The sequence below is a fragment of the Terrapene carolina genome, unplaced genomic scaffold, assembly GCF_002925995.2.
Source record: "Terrapene carolina triunguis isolate 2854851 unplaced genomic scaffold, T_m_triunguis-2.0 Scaffold21, whole genome shotgun sequence".
Taxonomy (NCBI): domain Eukaryota; kingdom Metazoa; phylum Chordata; order Testudines; family Emydidae; genus Terrapene; species Terrapene triunguis.
This window is the reverse complement of record NW_020664372.1, coordinates 35,038,571-35,054,990: the sequence shown is the minus strand read 5'-3', so window position 1 is coordinate 35,054,990 and position 16,420 is coordinate 35,038,571. Positions and strand designations below refer to the sequence as shown.

The 16,420-nt window shown below is 49.2% G+C and overlaps 1 protein-coding gene across 1 annotated transcript in view; it reads left to right on the top strand.

Moving 5' to 3' along the window:
- Window positions 1-16,420, top strand: part of GAS6 (growth arrest specific 6) — a 72,927-nt gene that overhangs the window by 51,789 nt on the left and 4,718 nt on the right. Inside the window, exons 12-14 of the mRNA XM_026647649.2 lie at window positions 808-976; window positions 4,676-4,848; window positions 6,565-6,793. Of these exons, the coding sequence (XP_026503434.1) occupies window positions 808-976; window positions 4,676-4,848; window positions 6,565-6,793 (571 nt within the window). The remainder of the gene's footprint in view (window positions 1-807; window positions 977-4,675; window positions 4,849-6,564; window positions 6,794-16,420) is intronic.

Genomic DNA, 16,420 nt, shown 5'->3' with positions numbered 1-16,420 from the left:
TGTGTGTGTGTGTGTGTGTGTGTGTGTGTGTGTGTGTGTGTGTGTGTAAGTTTGCACCCAGCTCCTCTTCACCATAGGTCTTTTACATCTGTCTTTGGTTGCAGTACATACCACTTGGTCATTTCTCATTAGGTTCAACACATTGTGTGACATGAGCTTTTTTCGATGAAATGTGTTATAATCCATTGCATATAAATGCCCTCTGTTTGTAAGGAGTTTCACGTGGATTTATACATGGCTAATCTCTACGGGATTCTTAGAAATAAATGGCACTCATGATGTGCAGCATGTAAAAGTGGATAACACAGTTACAAAGGCAAATTTAGTCCCTGCATGAGCCATACCCCTGCTCCCCAGTGGAGCTTTACTGACTGCTTGGGCACAGAGCATAGGCACTGACTTTCTAATTTCCCTGGCCGTGCTCGACCCCCCACTCCATCCCAGGACCTGCTCCACCCCTTTCCCCAAGGCCCTACCCCCACCCAGCCTCTTCCCATCCCGGCTCCATCCCTGTTCCACATCCGCCTCGCCCTCACTCCGCCTCCTCCTCCCAGCACCTCCTGCTGAACAGCCCTGGAGCACCCACGGCGTCGGCGCCTATGGCACAGAGGTCTGCCTGTATGGATGTGATTGCAGGATTGGGGCCCGAGTCTGTTTTGCTGTGGTTGCATGTTGGTAAATGTGGTGAGATTATTTTCCCCACACCATTATATAGTTTGATCTTGTTGAACCCTCTGTGCCCATAGTCTTCTCTCTGTGTAACACAGAATAGCAACTCAAGGTAAGATTATTTCTCTGTCTTACAAGATAAACCCTCGGCTGGATGGTTGTATGCGGGCATGGAACTGGTTGAATGGCGAAGATACTACTATCCAAGAAACAATAAAGCTGAATGACAAGATGCAGTGCTTCTCAGTGGCAGGACGAGGATCCTTCTATCCTGGCAGTGGTTTTGCTATATTTAATTTCAATTATAGTAAGTGCTTTTTTTTTTTTAAATCATTGTCATAGTGTGCTGTCCATACCTATGTATTCAGATAGAATAGAAATAACAGTTGTAAAAGTGTATGTATTCCTGACTTGTCAGGTAAGCCTTTGTTTGTTTTTAAAGACACACATGCATATGCTCTGAAATGATGTACATGGGTAGGGAAAAATCATCATGTGTACTAAAAAAATAAAGCAGTTGAAATTAGCTCTTTCCCAATTAAGAAAGCTAGCAGCTGTAGTGAGAAGCTGAATTTGGGATTCACAAAAAGGAAGATCTAATAATGCTGGCTCAAAGCCAACATTATATGGGCAACTCTGATTAGGTTCCCTCTGTGTGGCTTTTATAATGCATTTATCTCTGATGTGTATGTACCCTTCTCCTCTGCTATTGCAACTCTGACTTCTCTTAAACAAGAAACTGTCAATCAGAGTAATGTGTATTAGATTTATGACTTAGGCTATTGTAGCGGGGTGGTTACCCCGCTCCTGCCCTGAAGGGCTTAAAACAGCCCCGGAAGACGGCTGTGGCAGGAGAAAAGCTGGGCTGATTGGGAAAGCAGCCACAGCTGTAGCCAGTGCAATCCGGGCCCAGCTGGCCCTTATAAGAGGGTGGTGGGCCAGAAGGATGAAGACACTCTCTCTAGCCTTTTGAGAGGGAGGGACCTGGCTGCTGGGAGCTGAGCAGGGTACCTAGACTGGAGCAGGGCTGGGGAAAGGCCAGAGGAGCTGGGGAGCTCCGGCCTGGAAAACCCCCAGGCTGCAGGCCTTGCTAAAGGCCAGAAAAGGTACTGGGGTTGCAGAGAGGCAGCCCAGAGATAGGCAGAGGCAGCTGGTCCAACCCCCCTTGCCGATGATGGGTGGTTTATAGACTGCAGTCTGCCCCAGTGAGCGGGGGCTAGGTGGTGACTGGCAGTAGCCACTGAGGCAAGGTGGGGATAGAGGGTTGGGGGTTCCCCTGGGTGGGGAGACCTAGATTGTGGGTTACTGCTGGGGGCAGAACCCTGATGTAGAGGGGCACCGGGGTCCAGGAGGGACACGGGGGCCAGTGGCATGCGAGACACCGGCCTGCAGAGGGCGTGCCGGCTGGAAGAGCTAATTCCCAGGACAGCCAGCAGGAGGCGCCGCGCCGGTGAGTTGTCGCCCCGCCACAGCTATGTATACACAACTTATACTGTAAAGTCGCTCAGGGGTCTGAATAAGTCCCTCCCTTTCTCCGACATAAGTTACATCGATCTAAGCGCCGATGTGAACAGTGCTTCTCCCACCAACATAGCTACTGCGGCTTGCGGAGGCTGGAGTAATTCAGTCGACAGGGGAGCTCTCTTCCGTCGGCTTAGTGCATCTGCACTAGCATCGGTGCAGCTGCACCGCTGTAAACTCTGTAGTGTAGCCATGGCATTAGATAGAAGTTCACTATTGCCTAAAATGAAATGTCTGTACTGAATTTCACTTGTGATTTAAGTTGATATTTATTAGATTCAAATCAGTCATGGTCACAATATCAATGATATAGCGAGGACATCAACACAGGCTGTGTGAAATTGGCCTGGGTTTAGTTCCAACCCTCTCTTAATCATAATCATTTAGAAATTAGAAGGATGGCTTTGCCTTTGTTTCAGATTGTTCCATTTATACCTGTCCACAGAAGAACTAAAATAGACGATTGACATTGGTAAAAGTTTTAAATGCTGACACACCTGATTACAAGTTCTCTCCTGATACCTTTTGTGCAGCATTATGTGGATTTTTCTATTTTGCTAGTATAAATTAGAGAATATCTTATTAGGTGGCTGTCATGCTATTTACAACATAGATGCAAGAACTGCCAAATAGAGTCTGGCATCTGAAGTGCAAATGAGACCACATTCTTAAGAGCTGTATTCTCAGAATTTACATATTTATATTAATTTATTATAAACAATTATACTTGTTTTTTTTTGTTTAGTAACAGTAAAAGGATGTAAAGACACCATTTATCCTATTTACAGCAGTAATAAATCAGTATTGTCTATGACCTTGTCGAGACAGGCCAGGGACAGCCCACATCTTGAATACTGCGTGCAGATCTGGTTGCCCATCTCAAAAAAGATATATTGGAACTGGAAAAGGTACAGAAAAGGGCAACAAAAATGATTAGGGGTATGGAACAGCTTCCATATGAGGAGAGATTAATAAGACTGGGACTTTCCAGCTTGGAAAAGAGACGAATAAGGGGGGATATGATAGAGGTCTATAAAATCATGACTGTTCTGGAGAAAGTAAATAAGGAAGCGTTATTTACTCCTTCTCATAAGACAAGAACTAGAGGTCACCAAATGAAATTAATAGGCAGCAAGTTTAAAACAAACAAAAAAGGAAGTATTTTTTCACACAACGCATAGTCAACCTCTGGAATATTTTGCCAGAGGATATTGTAAAGGCCAAGACTATAACAGGGTTTAAAAAAGAACTAGACAAGTTCATAGAGGATAGGTACATCCATTGCTATTAGCCAGGATGGGCAGGAATGCAACACCATGCTCTGAAATATCCTTAGTCTCTGTTTGCCAGAAGCTGGGAATGAGCGACAGGGGATGGATCACTTGATAATTATCTGTTCTGTTCATTCCCTCTGAAGCACCTGGCATTGACCACTGTTGGGTAGACAGGATACTAGGTTAGATGGATAATTGGTCTGACCTAGTATGACCGTTCTTATGGTATGTTCTTATGGAAATCATGTAAGCCTCTTTCTTTCTAGCCAATATCAGATTTAAAACTAAAAAGCTAGAAGGGCATCAACAGGGTCTACTTCTGAGTTCAGCATGAGACTGTTTATGGCAAGCTAAAATGGCTTTCAGAACCTCTGGTTGGCTTGTAAAAGGATAGTGCTCGAAGTGTTCTATTTATATTTCTTCAGTTTTGTTTTGACGTTTGTGTGAAAGTGTTCTGTTTCCTCTGTGAGATTTGAAATCAATCCCTCAATCATTTTGTAAAGTTCAAGACATCTTGCAGCAGCTCTGAGAATGTGATGGATTGCTAGCATGGGCGGTGGGTGAACCATGGGCTCAGGGAGGCTAGCCCCCAGCCTGACCTGCTCCTTCTGTCTGATGCCCTGTCCCCCTCTTCCCCCAGCCCCAGGCCACCGGAGAGCCTGCAGCCCCGGAGCACCAGGCGGCGCACGCCCCCTCTGCCCCGAACCCCAGAGTGCTGGGTGGCGCAGCTCCAGTGCCGGGGGCCCCAGCCACCCCAATTCCTGGCCACAGGCTAGCCGCCCTAGCCCCACTCAGCAGGCTTCCCGGAAGAGGAGGCAGTCCGCCTGAGGTGGGGCAACCAGCGGCAAGCAGGAGGGGGCCTTGGGGTGGAACGTGGATGGAGCCACATGAGGCTGTTTGGGGAGGCTCATCCTTCCTCAGCCTATGCTACGCACCGCCCATGATTGATAGCCCTTGAATCTCTATACTTGGTTTAAAAAAAAAACCCCTCAACCTTGACTTTTGACTTTCTGAAAGGCAGCGGCCCTTTCTGTGGAGTGTAACAAGGCAGAGCTGTTACCATTTTCCTTTCTGATTTTATACACTAACACTTGGATTTTTTCTGGATTAAAGAGAAGTAGCTATCTGTCCATATGCTCTTCCATCCATAGTCGTCTTGTCTGCCACTTGGTCAATCATTCTGTTTATTTGACATGCCTCTCTCTCTCTAGTGCAACCATCTGCTGGAAATGAAACTGAAAGGAATTGGGAAGTAGAAGTAAACACTGTAATTCGGCCAGCAGCAGATACCGGGGTACTGTTTGCTCTGGTTGGTGAAGAAGCTTCAGTCCCTTTATCATTGGCTCTGATTGACTATCATTCCACAAAGAAACTTAAACAACAGGTACAAGCTTTAATCTTCTACTGGTGTAAAACAAAAAGATCCCTTGATTTTTTTCATCGGAATTTCTAGGGCCATTTTCAAAAAATCTCAAAATTTGTGCCTGCCATTTTGTGTATACATTTACATTCACCAGTTCAGAATTTTATATGCAAATCAGATGTTTGAATGTCATCGGAGTACAGGAATTCTGCTTTTTGTGGGGACAGTTTTAGAAGGAGGGTAGACACTCCTTTGAACATTTGGCCCTTATAAAGGATATTGATTCAGTAGCAAATACCTCCACACTGACAATATCTGCTCAATCTCTTGAATTTGAACCACTATCCCATTTTGTTATACTAGTCTGAATTATACTATAAACTCCTTTGTACAGAGACTGTGTTCTATAGTGTAAGTGCATAATAACTCCACTGTAGTCAAGGGAGTAACACGGGCCTAACTCCAGAGTGTCTGCAAAGTCCCATGTACAGTATAACCAGTATAAATAGTTATATTCATAATATAGGGCTAGATTTTGCTGTCACAGTTCAGAAGTAACTCCACTGAAGTCAGTGAGCCTACTTCTCATTTACACTTAGGGCTTGTCTTCAGTACCGGGAGATCGACGCTGCTGCAATCAATGCAGTGGGTGTCGATTTAGCGGGTCTAGTGAAGACCCGCTAAATTGATGGCAGAGCGCACTCTGGTACTCCAGCTCCCTGAGAAGAGTAAGGGACGTCGACCGGAGAGCGTCTCCCGTCGACTCAGTGCAGTGAAGACACCAGGCTAAGTCGACCTAAGTTACGTCGACTCCAGCTACGTTATTCAGGTAACTGGAGTAGCGTAACTTAGGTCGATTTACTGCGGTAGTGAAGACAAGCCCTTCGTCTGCTCAACACCACTCTGGCAGTGAGACGACTCATGGAAGGGGCACAAAGGGTCAAATGCCCCTCAAGCAGCTGGCCCCGGGCGGGGAGAGGAAGGGGCGGGGCCAGAGCCTCTTCCAGCCACGTTGCCTGGGATGCTGCCTGGTGCAGCACAGCAGCTGCCTGGGAGAGCACCTGGCTGTGACATCAGCAGGCTGCTCCTTGCCCAGGCTCAGCTTCTGGGGGTCGGAGCCCCCCCACCCTCCCCGGGATGCTCAGAGTTGGCTCCTGTCTCCAGAAGTTGAGCCTGGGCAGGGAGCAGGCTGCTGTAATGTAGGGTGGGGACAGGAAGAGCGCGGGGGCCCCGGGCTGGGGACAGGGTGGGGAGGAGTCACATGGAGATGTCACGTGTCCTCCCCTTTAGCTGGCGCCCCCCTCCCAGTATGGGGCGGCACCAGTCGTCTATCCTTAAGGCTCCTTTGAACTGCCAGAGTGGTGATGTTTACAGTGCTGTCGTAGCTGTGTTGGTCCCAGAATATTAGAGAGACGAGGTGGGGGAGGTAATGTCTTTTGTTGGACCAGCTTCTGTGGGTGAGAGAGACAAGCTTTCAAGCTGCACAGAGTTCTTCAGGTGTGCTGTTAGTGTAAATGAGAATCAGGCCCAGACAATGGAGTTACGCAAGGTATAAATCTAGTGTAAGTGAGCTCAGAATCTGACTTCCAGTAGTAATAATATAATCAGTTCTTTGCTGGCTCTGAAAAAGCCTTCTAAACAGCTGCAGTTACGAGCATTATGGAACAGGAAAATTGTAAGTGTGTATGTTTCAATTTGTGCCTGTGCCTTCACTTATTGCGCTGTTTTACTGTCCAGTTCATTATCTTGGCCATGGAGAGCACAGTTGTGTCCAGACTGGCAATAAACGTTTGTGATGATCAGGAACACTCTGTGAACATCTTCATCAGCAAGGGGCAGTTATCGCTCACTGTGGATGGGACTGCAGGACAGAATGAATTAAGCCATTCCCAGCTACAAGACAGTCTGTTTCTCTTGGAGGGCTACCTGCAGTCATCTGTGAAGACACATGTGGGAGGACTGCCAGGTGATTATCAAGTTCTGCAAAGCAGAATGCAGGTTCTAACAAAAATAATAGTACTGGTGATTGGAAAAGGGATCAAATGTGTTCGTTAGACCCTGAAGTCAAACGCTCTATTTCTGCCCAAGTGAGTTTTGTTGTGCATGAGTAGGTGCAAGGAGGGCACTTAGCATTGATACTCTGGGGTTTTTTTAACTTGTTTTTGTTGAATGACTATATCAGCCTTTTTGGAGAGGAGGAAGCAAGACTAGGAATCTTGGTTGGGTTTCTTTTTGGTCAGCAAATGGGGTTACCTGTTCAAAGAAGAGCTATGTGGAGGGTCACTATCAGTCTGGCACAATCTGTGGCGGTTATTAGCTCATATGCGTGCAGCCCTGAATTAGCATCACATTCAGTGCACGTTCACGTACGAGTCTGAGATCAGTATCAGATAAGGACCAAAACACTTAAAGGTATAGTCCAACCTTTTGAGGTTCTCACTCCCTTTGTCTCCCCAGCCTGGCAGACTGACTCCAGGCTCCATGCAGGCTCTTGGTACCTCTAGCCCTCTATTGAGTGGGTGACCCATTCACCTCACCTCTATTGGAAGTCTTAGAGGCTCATTGCTGTGGTTCTGTAGCTTCTCTGCTGATGATGCCATCCGGAGAGCACTATGTGTAAGAGCTCATGTCATTTCCAACCAGGGACACCCAGGGGGCACAGCACAGAGGTTGCCACAACTTCTGGCTTTTCCAGCAAAAATAGAGCTCTGAAGGAGTCACTTCTGTTCTCTGCCTGGAACCTGACAGATTGATCTTTGATTTGAATAAAAGATTTGGCTGTTGGAGGTTCTCTCATTCTGGCTGAACTGGTTTGCCACTCCCTATGGCTGAGAAATGCAAATGAGGAAGCATTGGAAAAGCCTGTCTCTCTGCATAATTAGTAGTTACTATCTGCAGTACTCACAGCCAGACAAAGTCCTGGCCTTGCTTGTCTACTCCATGTAATAAATATGGGGAAGAGAGGCTGGAGCAGTGCTGGCCCTGTGGTAGGTGCCGCAGCAGTTAAGCCAGCACAGGACAGCCGAGGGGTAACATAGCAGGGTGCCCCTTTACTGCTGTTCCTAGAAGGAGTAATGTGAGCTTCCCCATAGCTCATGCTGCACAAAACAGTATTTATACTAGGAGACCTGGCTTCTAGGCATGCCAGAAGATGGGAGACCACACCCTCCTGGGGCTCTGGTGCATTGGCAGGTGCAGTAGCACTTAGCGGAGTGCCACACTATATTGCGATTGTTGCCCAGCTGTTGCACCAGTAGGAGGTAACCAATGCTCTCTTTCACCACTAGTGCAGCAGAGGGCAGGATTTTCTCCTGAAAATTAGGAAGTGTCTGTCTCACACTTAGAATGGAGGTAGCTTTTTGTGCTATAGTTCTCTAGCGTAGTTTTTAGGCTGGCTTTGCAGTGCAGTATAAGGTACATTTTCATTAAGCTCTAGCTGGAGTAGGTACATGTGCTAGGGCTGATCAAAAAAATTGAGAGAAAAAAATCATGAACATTTTGTCATTTCCCATTTTTTCTTGAAATTGGGAACATTTTGACTAACTGTATAGGGCTGGCTGACCACAGGGAGCGTGGCAGGGGAATGGTAGGGTTTTTTCAAATCAACATTTCTATGAACATTTCCATAGAAAAATCCGCATTTGGAAATTTCTGATTAGCTCTAACATGCATATATTATTCCTAACATTAATAATAGGGCTCTCCTTTCGGTCTGTGTACATGGCATCTTTAATTGGTCTCCTTTCCATGGACTGTCGGAGCATTAGCTTGCAATGCAGAAAGAGCTTTAATCAATGGAAGCTCATCCTTGGTCACGAGAAGTGGAATTTGTTTCCTTGATTGCAGGGAAACACTATTTACACTGCATAAATCCCACTAACAGAAATGTCTCTGAACATTTGTGTCACTGCAGGTGCATATCTTGCCTCACTGCATCAAGAACACTTACTATTTATAATTAAGTGGTATGACAGCTATTTTTCAAATTGTTCAAGGCAGTATCAGCTGGAAATTTCTTCCTGACTCATCTAGTAATCCTGTATGCCCTGAAGCAGGAGGATTAAATGCTTATTTTTTCTATGTAACAGTAGGTCATTGTGGCAAAGGATCCATTTTGTAGATCTTTTAAAATCTGAGCTGCGGCAACCATTTATTTTTCATAAATTCCAAGGCCAGAAGGAACCATTGTTAACCTCTAGTCTGACCTCTGTGTAACGCAGGCCATAGAACTTCCCCAAAATAATTCCCAGATCAGATCTTTTTAAAAAACATCCACTATTGATTTTTAAATGGTCAGTGATGGAGAATCCACCACAACCCTTGGTAAATTGTCCCAGTGGTGAATTACTCTCACTGTTAAAAAATGTATGTCTTATTTCCAGTCTGAATTTGTCTAGCTTCAGCTTCCAGGGTTGGCTCCTCTTGTAAAGTAAATCTAGTGCGCTCTAAATCTACAAGAATTACAGCTAGGTTAGCTGCCTTCTTCCTTCTGTGATCTGATCTGCTCAGCAAGTCGCTTGTTTCTTTGATTGAGTCCAGAGGTGGAGCCTTAACATTTGAGTTAAAACAGTTTAACAAATGAGAAGATTATAAACATTTAAACATTAGGGATGGGTTAACTAACCTGGACTAAATAAACTGAACCAAATGTTCAACCGGAAGTTTCACTGAACTGAATTTTTTTAATCATTTGTTAGTTTGGGCTGACGCTGGGTTGTTTTCATTTCTTTTTCTGTCCTTCCTCCTATGTTTCTTTATTTCAGCCAGAAATGGGAAAACCCCAAAACAGCAGTCACTCTTAATATTTTTTTCATTTGCCTCAAATAAACATATAATTTGGCCTCCATATTAGCACTATTCCCCATATTAAGTAAAGACCGTAATGCAGATATGGAGGAAGCATTATTTGGGATTGCAAGGGAACAAGGCAACAATTTATTAATGATCACGGTACTTCAATAAAATTGTTTTCTACAGTATTTAGTTTTCTGCGGTATAAATAATTTTCTTTGAGTGCTTGCTCATGTCCATTCCACATTAGGTGTGTGTGCTCGCCACATGCACTGGTGCCGGAAGTTTTTCCCTCAGCAGTATCCATAGGGGAGCAGCTCTGGCGCCCTCTGGAGTGGCACCTGCCTGGTGCGGTATAAGGGGCGCCGCCGGCTCCTCCCACCGTCAGTGCCTTCTTGCCACCAGTGATGGTGCAAGGAACGTTCGCCGCTCTTACTAGCGTTGCTTAGGTTTTGTTCGTACGAACTAGAGTTCTTATAAAGTTAGTGTACATAGTTAGTAGTTGAGTTTGTTAGCCCTTAGCAGTAGTTAGAGTTTTGTTAGTCCTATCGGGGGATGGGACATGCCCCAGTCTCCAGGCTTTAAGCCCTGCCATCGCTGCAAACTGCCCATGCCTGTGAGCAATCCGCATAGTAGCTGTCTCAGGTGCCTCTGTGAAGGGCACATAAGTGATAAGTGTTGAATCTGCAGATCCTTTATACCTAGGATTAAGAGTGAGAGATCAGACTCAAAGTACTCCTGATGGAGTCAGCGCTCACTCCAGCCCAGGAGCAAAGGTCCGACTCGGCACCCAGCACTGCGGCATCGGTGCGTAGTGCCCCGCCGTCAAAGAGCTGGCACCGATCCCTGTCCACGCCCCGGCCAAGAAGTCTAAGGACACCAGTAGGGGATGGTCTCCTACTCCCTGCAACGGGAAGGACAGGGATGGGGGTGAGCTAAGACCCGCGCTGGATGGCTCATCTCCCCCGTTGGGAAGTCGGGCCTCAGCTCATGTCGGGCGATGCAGTCCACCCCGTTCCTTGCCTGGACGCAGAGGCGGGCCTTCATCAGCTTCAGGTGCCATCGATGCCTGAAGCACTCCAGGCTGCGCCAGAGATCCTGATGCTCCCAGTGTCGCCCACACCGGCCCCGGCGGTGCCCAGACCTTGGGGTAAGCCCACCTTGGGACCTTTCTATTTGCCCTTGCCCCAACAGTCCGCTCCCCATCACGGGGAACGTCCTGATACCATTCACCTGTTCGAAGCCGTCATGCCTCGGAGTTAGGGAGGCAGACGCATCGGAGCCCTCTACGGTCACTGGACCTTGGGCACCGGCAGTAGGATTCGAGGCAGACCTCGCTGGTTACCTGGTACAAACCCACAGAGGCACGCGCTCACCAGCAGGAACGTCGGGACTGGCCCTTTGTGTCACCGGAAAGCTGTTACAGATCCCGGGAATGATTGGAGGACCGGAGCTGTGGGCCCCGCCAACGATCGCCAAGACAGGTGTCGCCGTATTTGGGGAGATCCCCTGGTGCCCGGACTGCAATACCTCCAGGTCCCGCTTGTCCCGGTACTGGTCTCAAAGCACGAGGCATGGATCACTGGTCTCCTGTCGTGGATCCGCCAAGTGCCACCGGTCACCAAGGTCCCCACGGAGGTGCATGTCCCGCTCAGACCGGTGGTCCTCTAAACGCAACCGCAATTATCGCCACGCATGTAGTTGCTGCTCCAGTGGATCCAGGTCACCAGGTAGCAATCGCTCCGGATATGGCTCCAGAATGGAGCAAGGCTCCACATCAGCAGGTCAGCCTCCCAGATCCTCGGTGTCGCCTGCATTGTCGGTACTAAAACCTGCCCCAGGTCCAGTGGCTGGCCCTGTGGTACCCCTGGAACACGTGGGGGTTCACCCAGCCCTCCCAGACTGCCCGCTTGGTGTCGGGAGACTCGGACAGGCCTATGGCCTCGACGACCCAACTCCCTCCAGTGCTTGAGGCCCCAGGGGATAAGACCCTGCAAGTCCATGTGGACCAAGGGGAACAGCCTGCTGGACCACCAATGGGTGCTGTGAAACCCGCGATACTGACCTCCTCGTCATCACCGGACGAGGCCATCACAGAGCCCCCTCACCCGGTTCCTCAGGATGACACTAAGGCAGACCAGGAGCTGTTGAAGAGGGTTGCGTCCAACCTTGGCTTGCAGGCAGAGGAGTTGGAGGAGCAAGCGGACTCCCTGTTCAACATCCTCTCCTCCACAGCCCCTGCTAGGCTGGCCCTTCGCCTTCACGAAGGGGTATTGAAGATATCCAGTGCTTTGTGGCAAACCCCCTCCTCCCTGCCCCACATTTCAAAATGGGCAGAGCGTAAGTACTTTGTCCCAACTAAGGGGCATGAATACCTTTACTCCTATCCTGCCCCAAATTCCCTGGTGGTCGAGGCAGTTAACCACAGGGAACACCAGGGGCAACCTGGAGCTACCCCCAATAATAAAGACACCAGGAGACTGGACTTGTTTGGATGGAAAATTTATTCCTCGTCTAGTTTACAGTTGAGGGTGGCCTACCACCAGGCCCTCCTTGGCCACTACGACTTTATTTTTGGCAGACCGTGGCCTAGTTCGAGAATGCCCTCCTGGAAGGTTCCTGTAAAGAATTCTGGGCGATCCTCGACGGGGGCACGGTCGCTGCCAGGGCAGCCCTTTAAGCGGCATCTGAGGCGGCAGACTCCTCCGCCCACACCGTGGCGTCCGCCATCTCCATGTGGCGAGCGTCCTGGCTGTTCCTCTCTGGGTTGTGGAGCAGATGGACAACACATTACATGGGCTGAAGGACTCCCGAATCACCCTAAAAACCTGGGGCTCTACGTTCCGGGCCCGGCATGTAAGCGGTTCAAACCTGCAACTTCCCCAGGGGCAAGGGAGCCAGCCCCGGCAGGACCTGCTGCACAAAAAGCTCAAGGGCTATAGATGGCGCATGAGCCACCAGCCCCCACCCTCTGCCCAGTCCAAGCAAGGAGTTAAAAAGTCATTTTTGGGGTATGCCTGAGGGCGACCCACCAGTCTGTTTCCTGGATCCGATTTTCACATTTTTTTGCAACCAACTTTCCTTTTTCCTCCCAGCGTGGTCGGCGATAACTTTGGACCACTGGGTCCTCAGCATGGTGGTGCACAGCTACACCCTCCAATTTATTTCCACCCCCCACCCCCACCCCCCGCCCCATCCCTCTTCAGGGACCCTTCTCACAAGAGTCTTCTCGAGCAGGAAGTTCAGGGGCTCTTACAGCTGGGGGCGGTGGAGGAGCTCCCAACTCCTTACCAGAGCAAGTGTTTCTATTCCTGGTATTTTCTGATCCCAAAGGCCAAGGGTGGTCTATGTCCCATCCTGGACCTGCGAGATCTCAACAAATACCTAAAGAAGCTAAAGTTTTGCATGGTCTCCCTGGCCTACATTATCCCCTCCCTGGATCCAGGAGACTGATATGCTGCCCTTGACCTGAAAGATGCATACTTTCATGTAGCGATCTTCCCAGGACACAGACGCTTTCTCCTTTTTTACGGTTGGTTCAGCCCACTACCAGTTTGCGGGCCTTCCATTTGCCTTGGCTACAGCATCAAGGGTGTTTACCAAGTGCGTGGCGGTAGTCACGGCCTACCTCAGGCATTGGGTATCCAGATTTACCTGTACCTTGACGACTGGCTGCTCAAAGGCAACTCCAAGGCTCAGGTCCAATGCGACATCACTGTACTACAAGCCACGTGCCGCTCCTTGGGACTACTGGTCAACCACAAAAGGTCCACTTTAGTTCCAGTTCAAAGGATAGAATTCATCGGAGCCATGCTCAACTCATCGCGGAAGTGTCTGCATTTCCCCTGACAACAGCCAGGGTGTGCCTGCACCTGCTAGGCCACATGGTAGCTTGCACATACGTGGTCCTCCATGGCAGGCTCCGCATGCAGCCCTTGCAGTAATGGCTGGCGTCAACCTATTCCCAATCCAGGGACCATCTGGAAAAGAACCATTCTTCCAGTGGTTCTCACCTCACTGCAGTGGTGGACTGATTGCGAGAAGGTCCTGGGAGGAGTCCCGTTCAACAGTCTCACTACATCTGTCAAGCTAGTGTCGGACGGTTCGGACATCGGTTTGGGGGCGCACTTCGGACATCTCCGGACCCGGGGGTATGTGGACCCCGGAGGAGACAACGTTGCACATAAATGTCAAGGAGCTCAGAGCGGTCCGGCTGGCCTGCAGGGTTTTTCTGCTGCATCTGTCGGGCAAAGTGCTGAGAGTCTTGATGGACGATACAGCCTCAATGTTCTACATCAACAGGCAAGGAGGAGCGCGCTTGTCGGCTTTCTGCCAAGAGGCTCTCCGTCTCTGGGACTTCTGCATCGGCCAGAGCATCCATCTGGAAGCTGGTCACCTCCTAGGCATTAGGAATGCCCTAGCAGTTCACCTCAGCAGGGACTTCTCCTCTCACCACAACTGGTCGCTCCACCTGGAGGTGGCCTGCATGATCTTCCAGAGGCGGGGATCTCCCCAGGTAGATCTGTTTGCCACCAGGCGAAACAGAAAGTGCCATCGGTTTTGCTCCCGGCAGGGCCTGAGCAAGGGCTCCCTCTCCGATGCCTTCTTCCTGTCATGGGCCGAGGGTCTGATGTATGTGATCCCTCTAGTCAGCCGGGTCCCAGTAAAGATCAAGAGGGACAAGGCACAGGTTATCATGATCACGCCTGCATGGCCTTGCCAGCACTGGTTCGGCATGCTCATGAACATGGAGGTGGCCCCTCCCTGGCCCCTTCCCTACCATCCGGACCTGCTGTCACAGGATCATGGTTGGCTCCTACACCCCAACCTCGAGTCTCTACACCTCTCGGTGTGGATGCTCCATGGTTGAACCTGGAGGAGCGTACCTACTCAGAGGAGGTCCAGCAGGTCCTCCTGGAAAGTAGGAAGCCATCCACGAGACTAACTTACCTGGCCAAGTGGATGAGGTTTTCCTGTTGGGCGTCAGAGCGTGACATTTCTCCCTCACGTTCTTCAGTGCAGTCCGTTTTGGATTACTTACTGCAGCTCAGGAACCAGGGTCTGGTGCATTCTTCCATCAGAGTGCACCTTGCAGCCATCTCTGCATTCCACCAGCCGATCCAAGGTCAGACGGTCTTTTCTCACGACATAACTGTCAGGTTCCTGAGGGGCCTCAAGAGGCTTTACCCACAGGTACGGGCCCCATCCCGCAGTGGGACCTTAACCTGGTCCTCTCCAGGCTCACCAGCCCGCCTTTCGAGCCGCTGGACTCCTGCTCCCTTTCCTATTTGTACTGGAAGGTCACTTTCCTGATGGCGGTGACGTCAGGGAGACGAGTCTCAGAGATTAAGGCCTTGACCCCGGAACTGCCTTACACAGTGTTTTATAAGGACAAGGTCCAGCTGCGGCCCCATCCAGCCTTCCTGCCGAAAGTGGTATCTTCCTTCTACATGAGCCAGGACGTATTCCTGTCAGTGTTCTGTCCCAAGCCTCATAAGACTTCTGAGGAGAGACGTTTGGACACGCTGGATGTCCGGAGGACCGTGGCTTTTTGTTTGGAGCATACCAAGCCTTTCCATAAATCAACCCAGCTCTTCATCGCTACGGCGGATAGGATAAAGGGCCTTCTGGTTTCTTCACAGAGGATTTCCAACTGGATCACCTCTTCCATAAAGACCTGTTACAAGCTAGCAAAGGTGCCACCGATCGTCATGGCCCATTCGACTAGAGTGCAGGCGTCTTCGGCAGCCTCCCTGGTGCACATCCCTGTCCAGGATATCAGTAGAGCCGCGAGGTGGTCCTCAGTCCACATGTTTGCGTCTTATTATGCCATCACTCAGCCGGCAAGAGACAACGCTGGGTTCGGCAGATCTGTATTACAATCTGTGCAGCCGTGAACCCCTACCTGCCTCCAGGGGAACTGTTGGGAGTCACCTAATGTGGAATGGACATGAGCAAGCACTTGAAGAAGAAAAGACAGCTACCTGTTCTGTAACTGGTTTTCTTTGAGATGTGTTGCTCATGTCCATTCCACAACCCGCCCTCCTTCCCCATTGTCGGAGTTTCTGGCAAGGAGAAACTGAGGGTGGGGGGAGCTGGCGGCGCTCCTTATACTGCGCCATGCAGGTGTCATTCCAGATGGCACCAGAGCTGCTCCCCTACGGATACTGCTAAGGGAAAAACTTACGGCACTGGTGCATGTGGTGAGCACACACACCTAATGTGGAATGGACATGAGCAACACATCTCGAAGAACACCATTTACAGAACAGGTAACTGTCTTTTCTGAGGTTCATCCATCACAATTTATAAAAGATTTACTGTGGAAGTACTAGAAATTCTTTACTAATGAGCTGCATATATAATACTAATGCAATGACATTAATTCATTTTTATATACCATCTTAGAAGTCCTAGCACCCTTCATGTCATTCAGCTCATTCCGTGCCTACACTGCCCATCGCCCCTTTCCCACTTACCTTTATTACCGTAGACCAGGTATTCTATCAGTTTCTCCTGAGATTAGAGTTTAGTTTAGTTTTCTACGATGCACCCCAATGGTGATTTATCCCCCAGCCTAAGAAGCCTGTTATTTTAAATGTGGCAAATGGGGGAAAAGTATGGAATAAAGTTGGTTAAACTATGCTAATTTAGCTGGTCACTGTAGAAAATGCCCCAAGCCCTAGCTACAGGATATTGTTTAAAGAAACTAAACAAGATATGTAAAAGTAAACCCGTTTCATGACTCACAGGTGTGGCACCACGTGCTTCTCTGTCCGCTCTGAAGCCCAAAAGTCTGCGG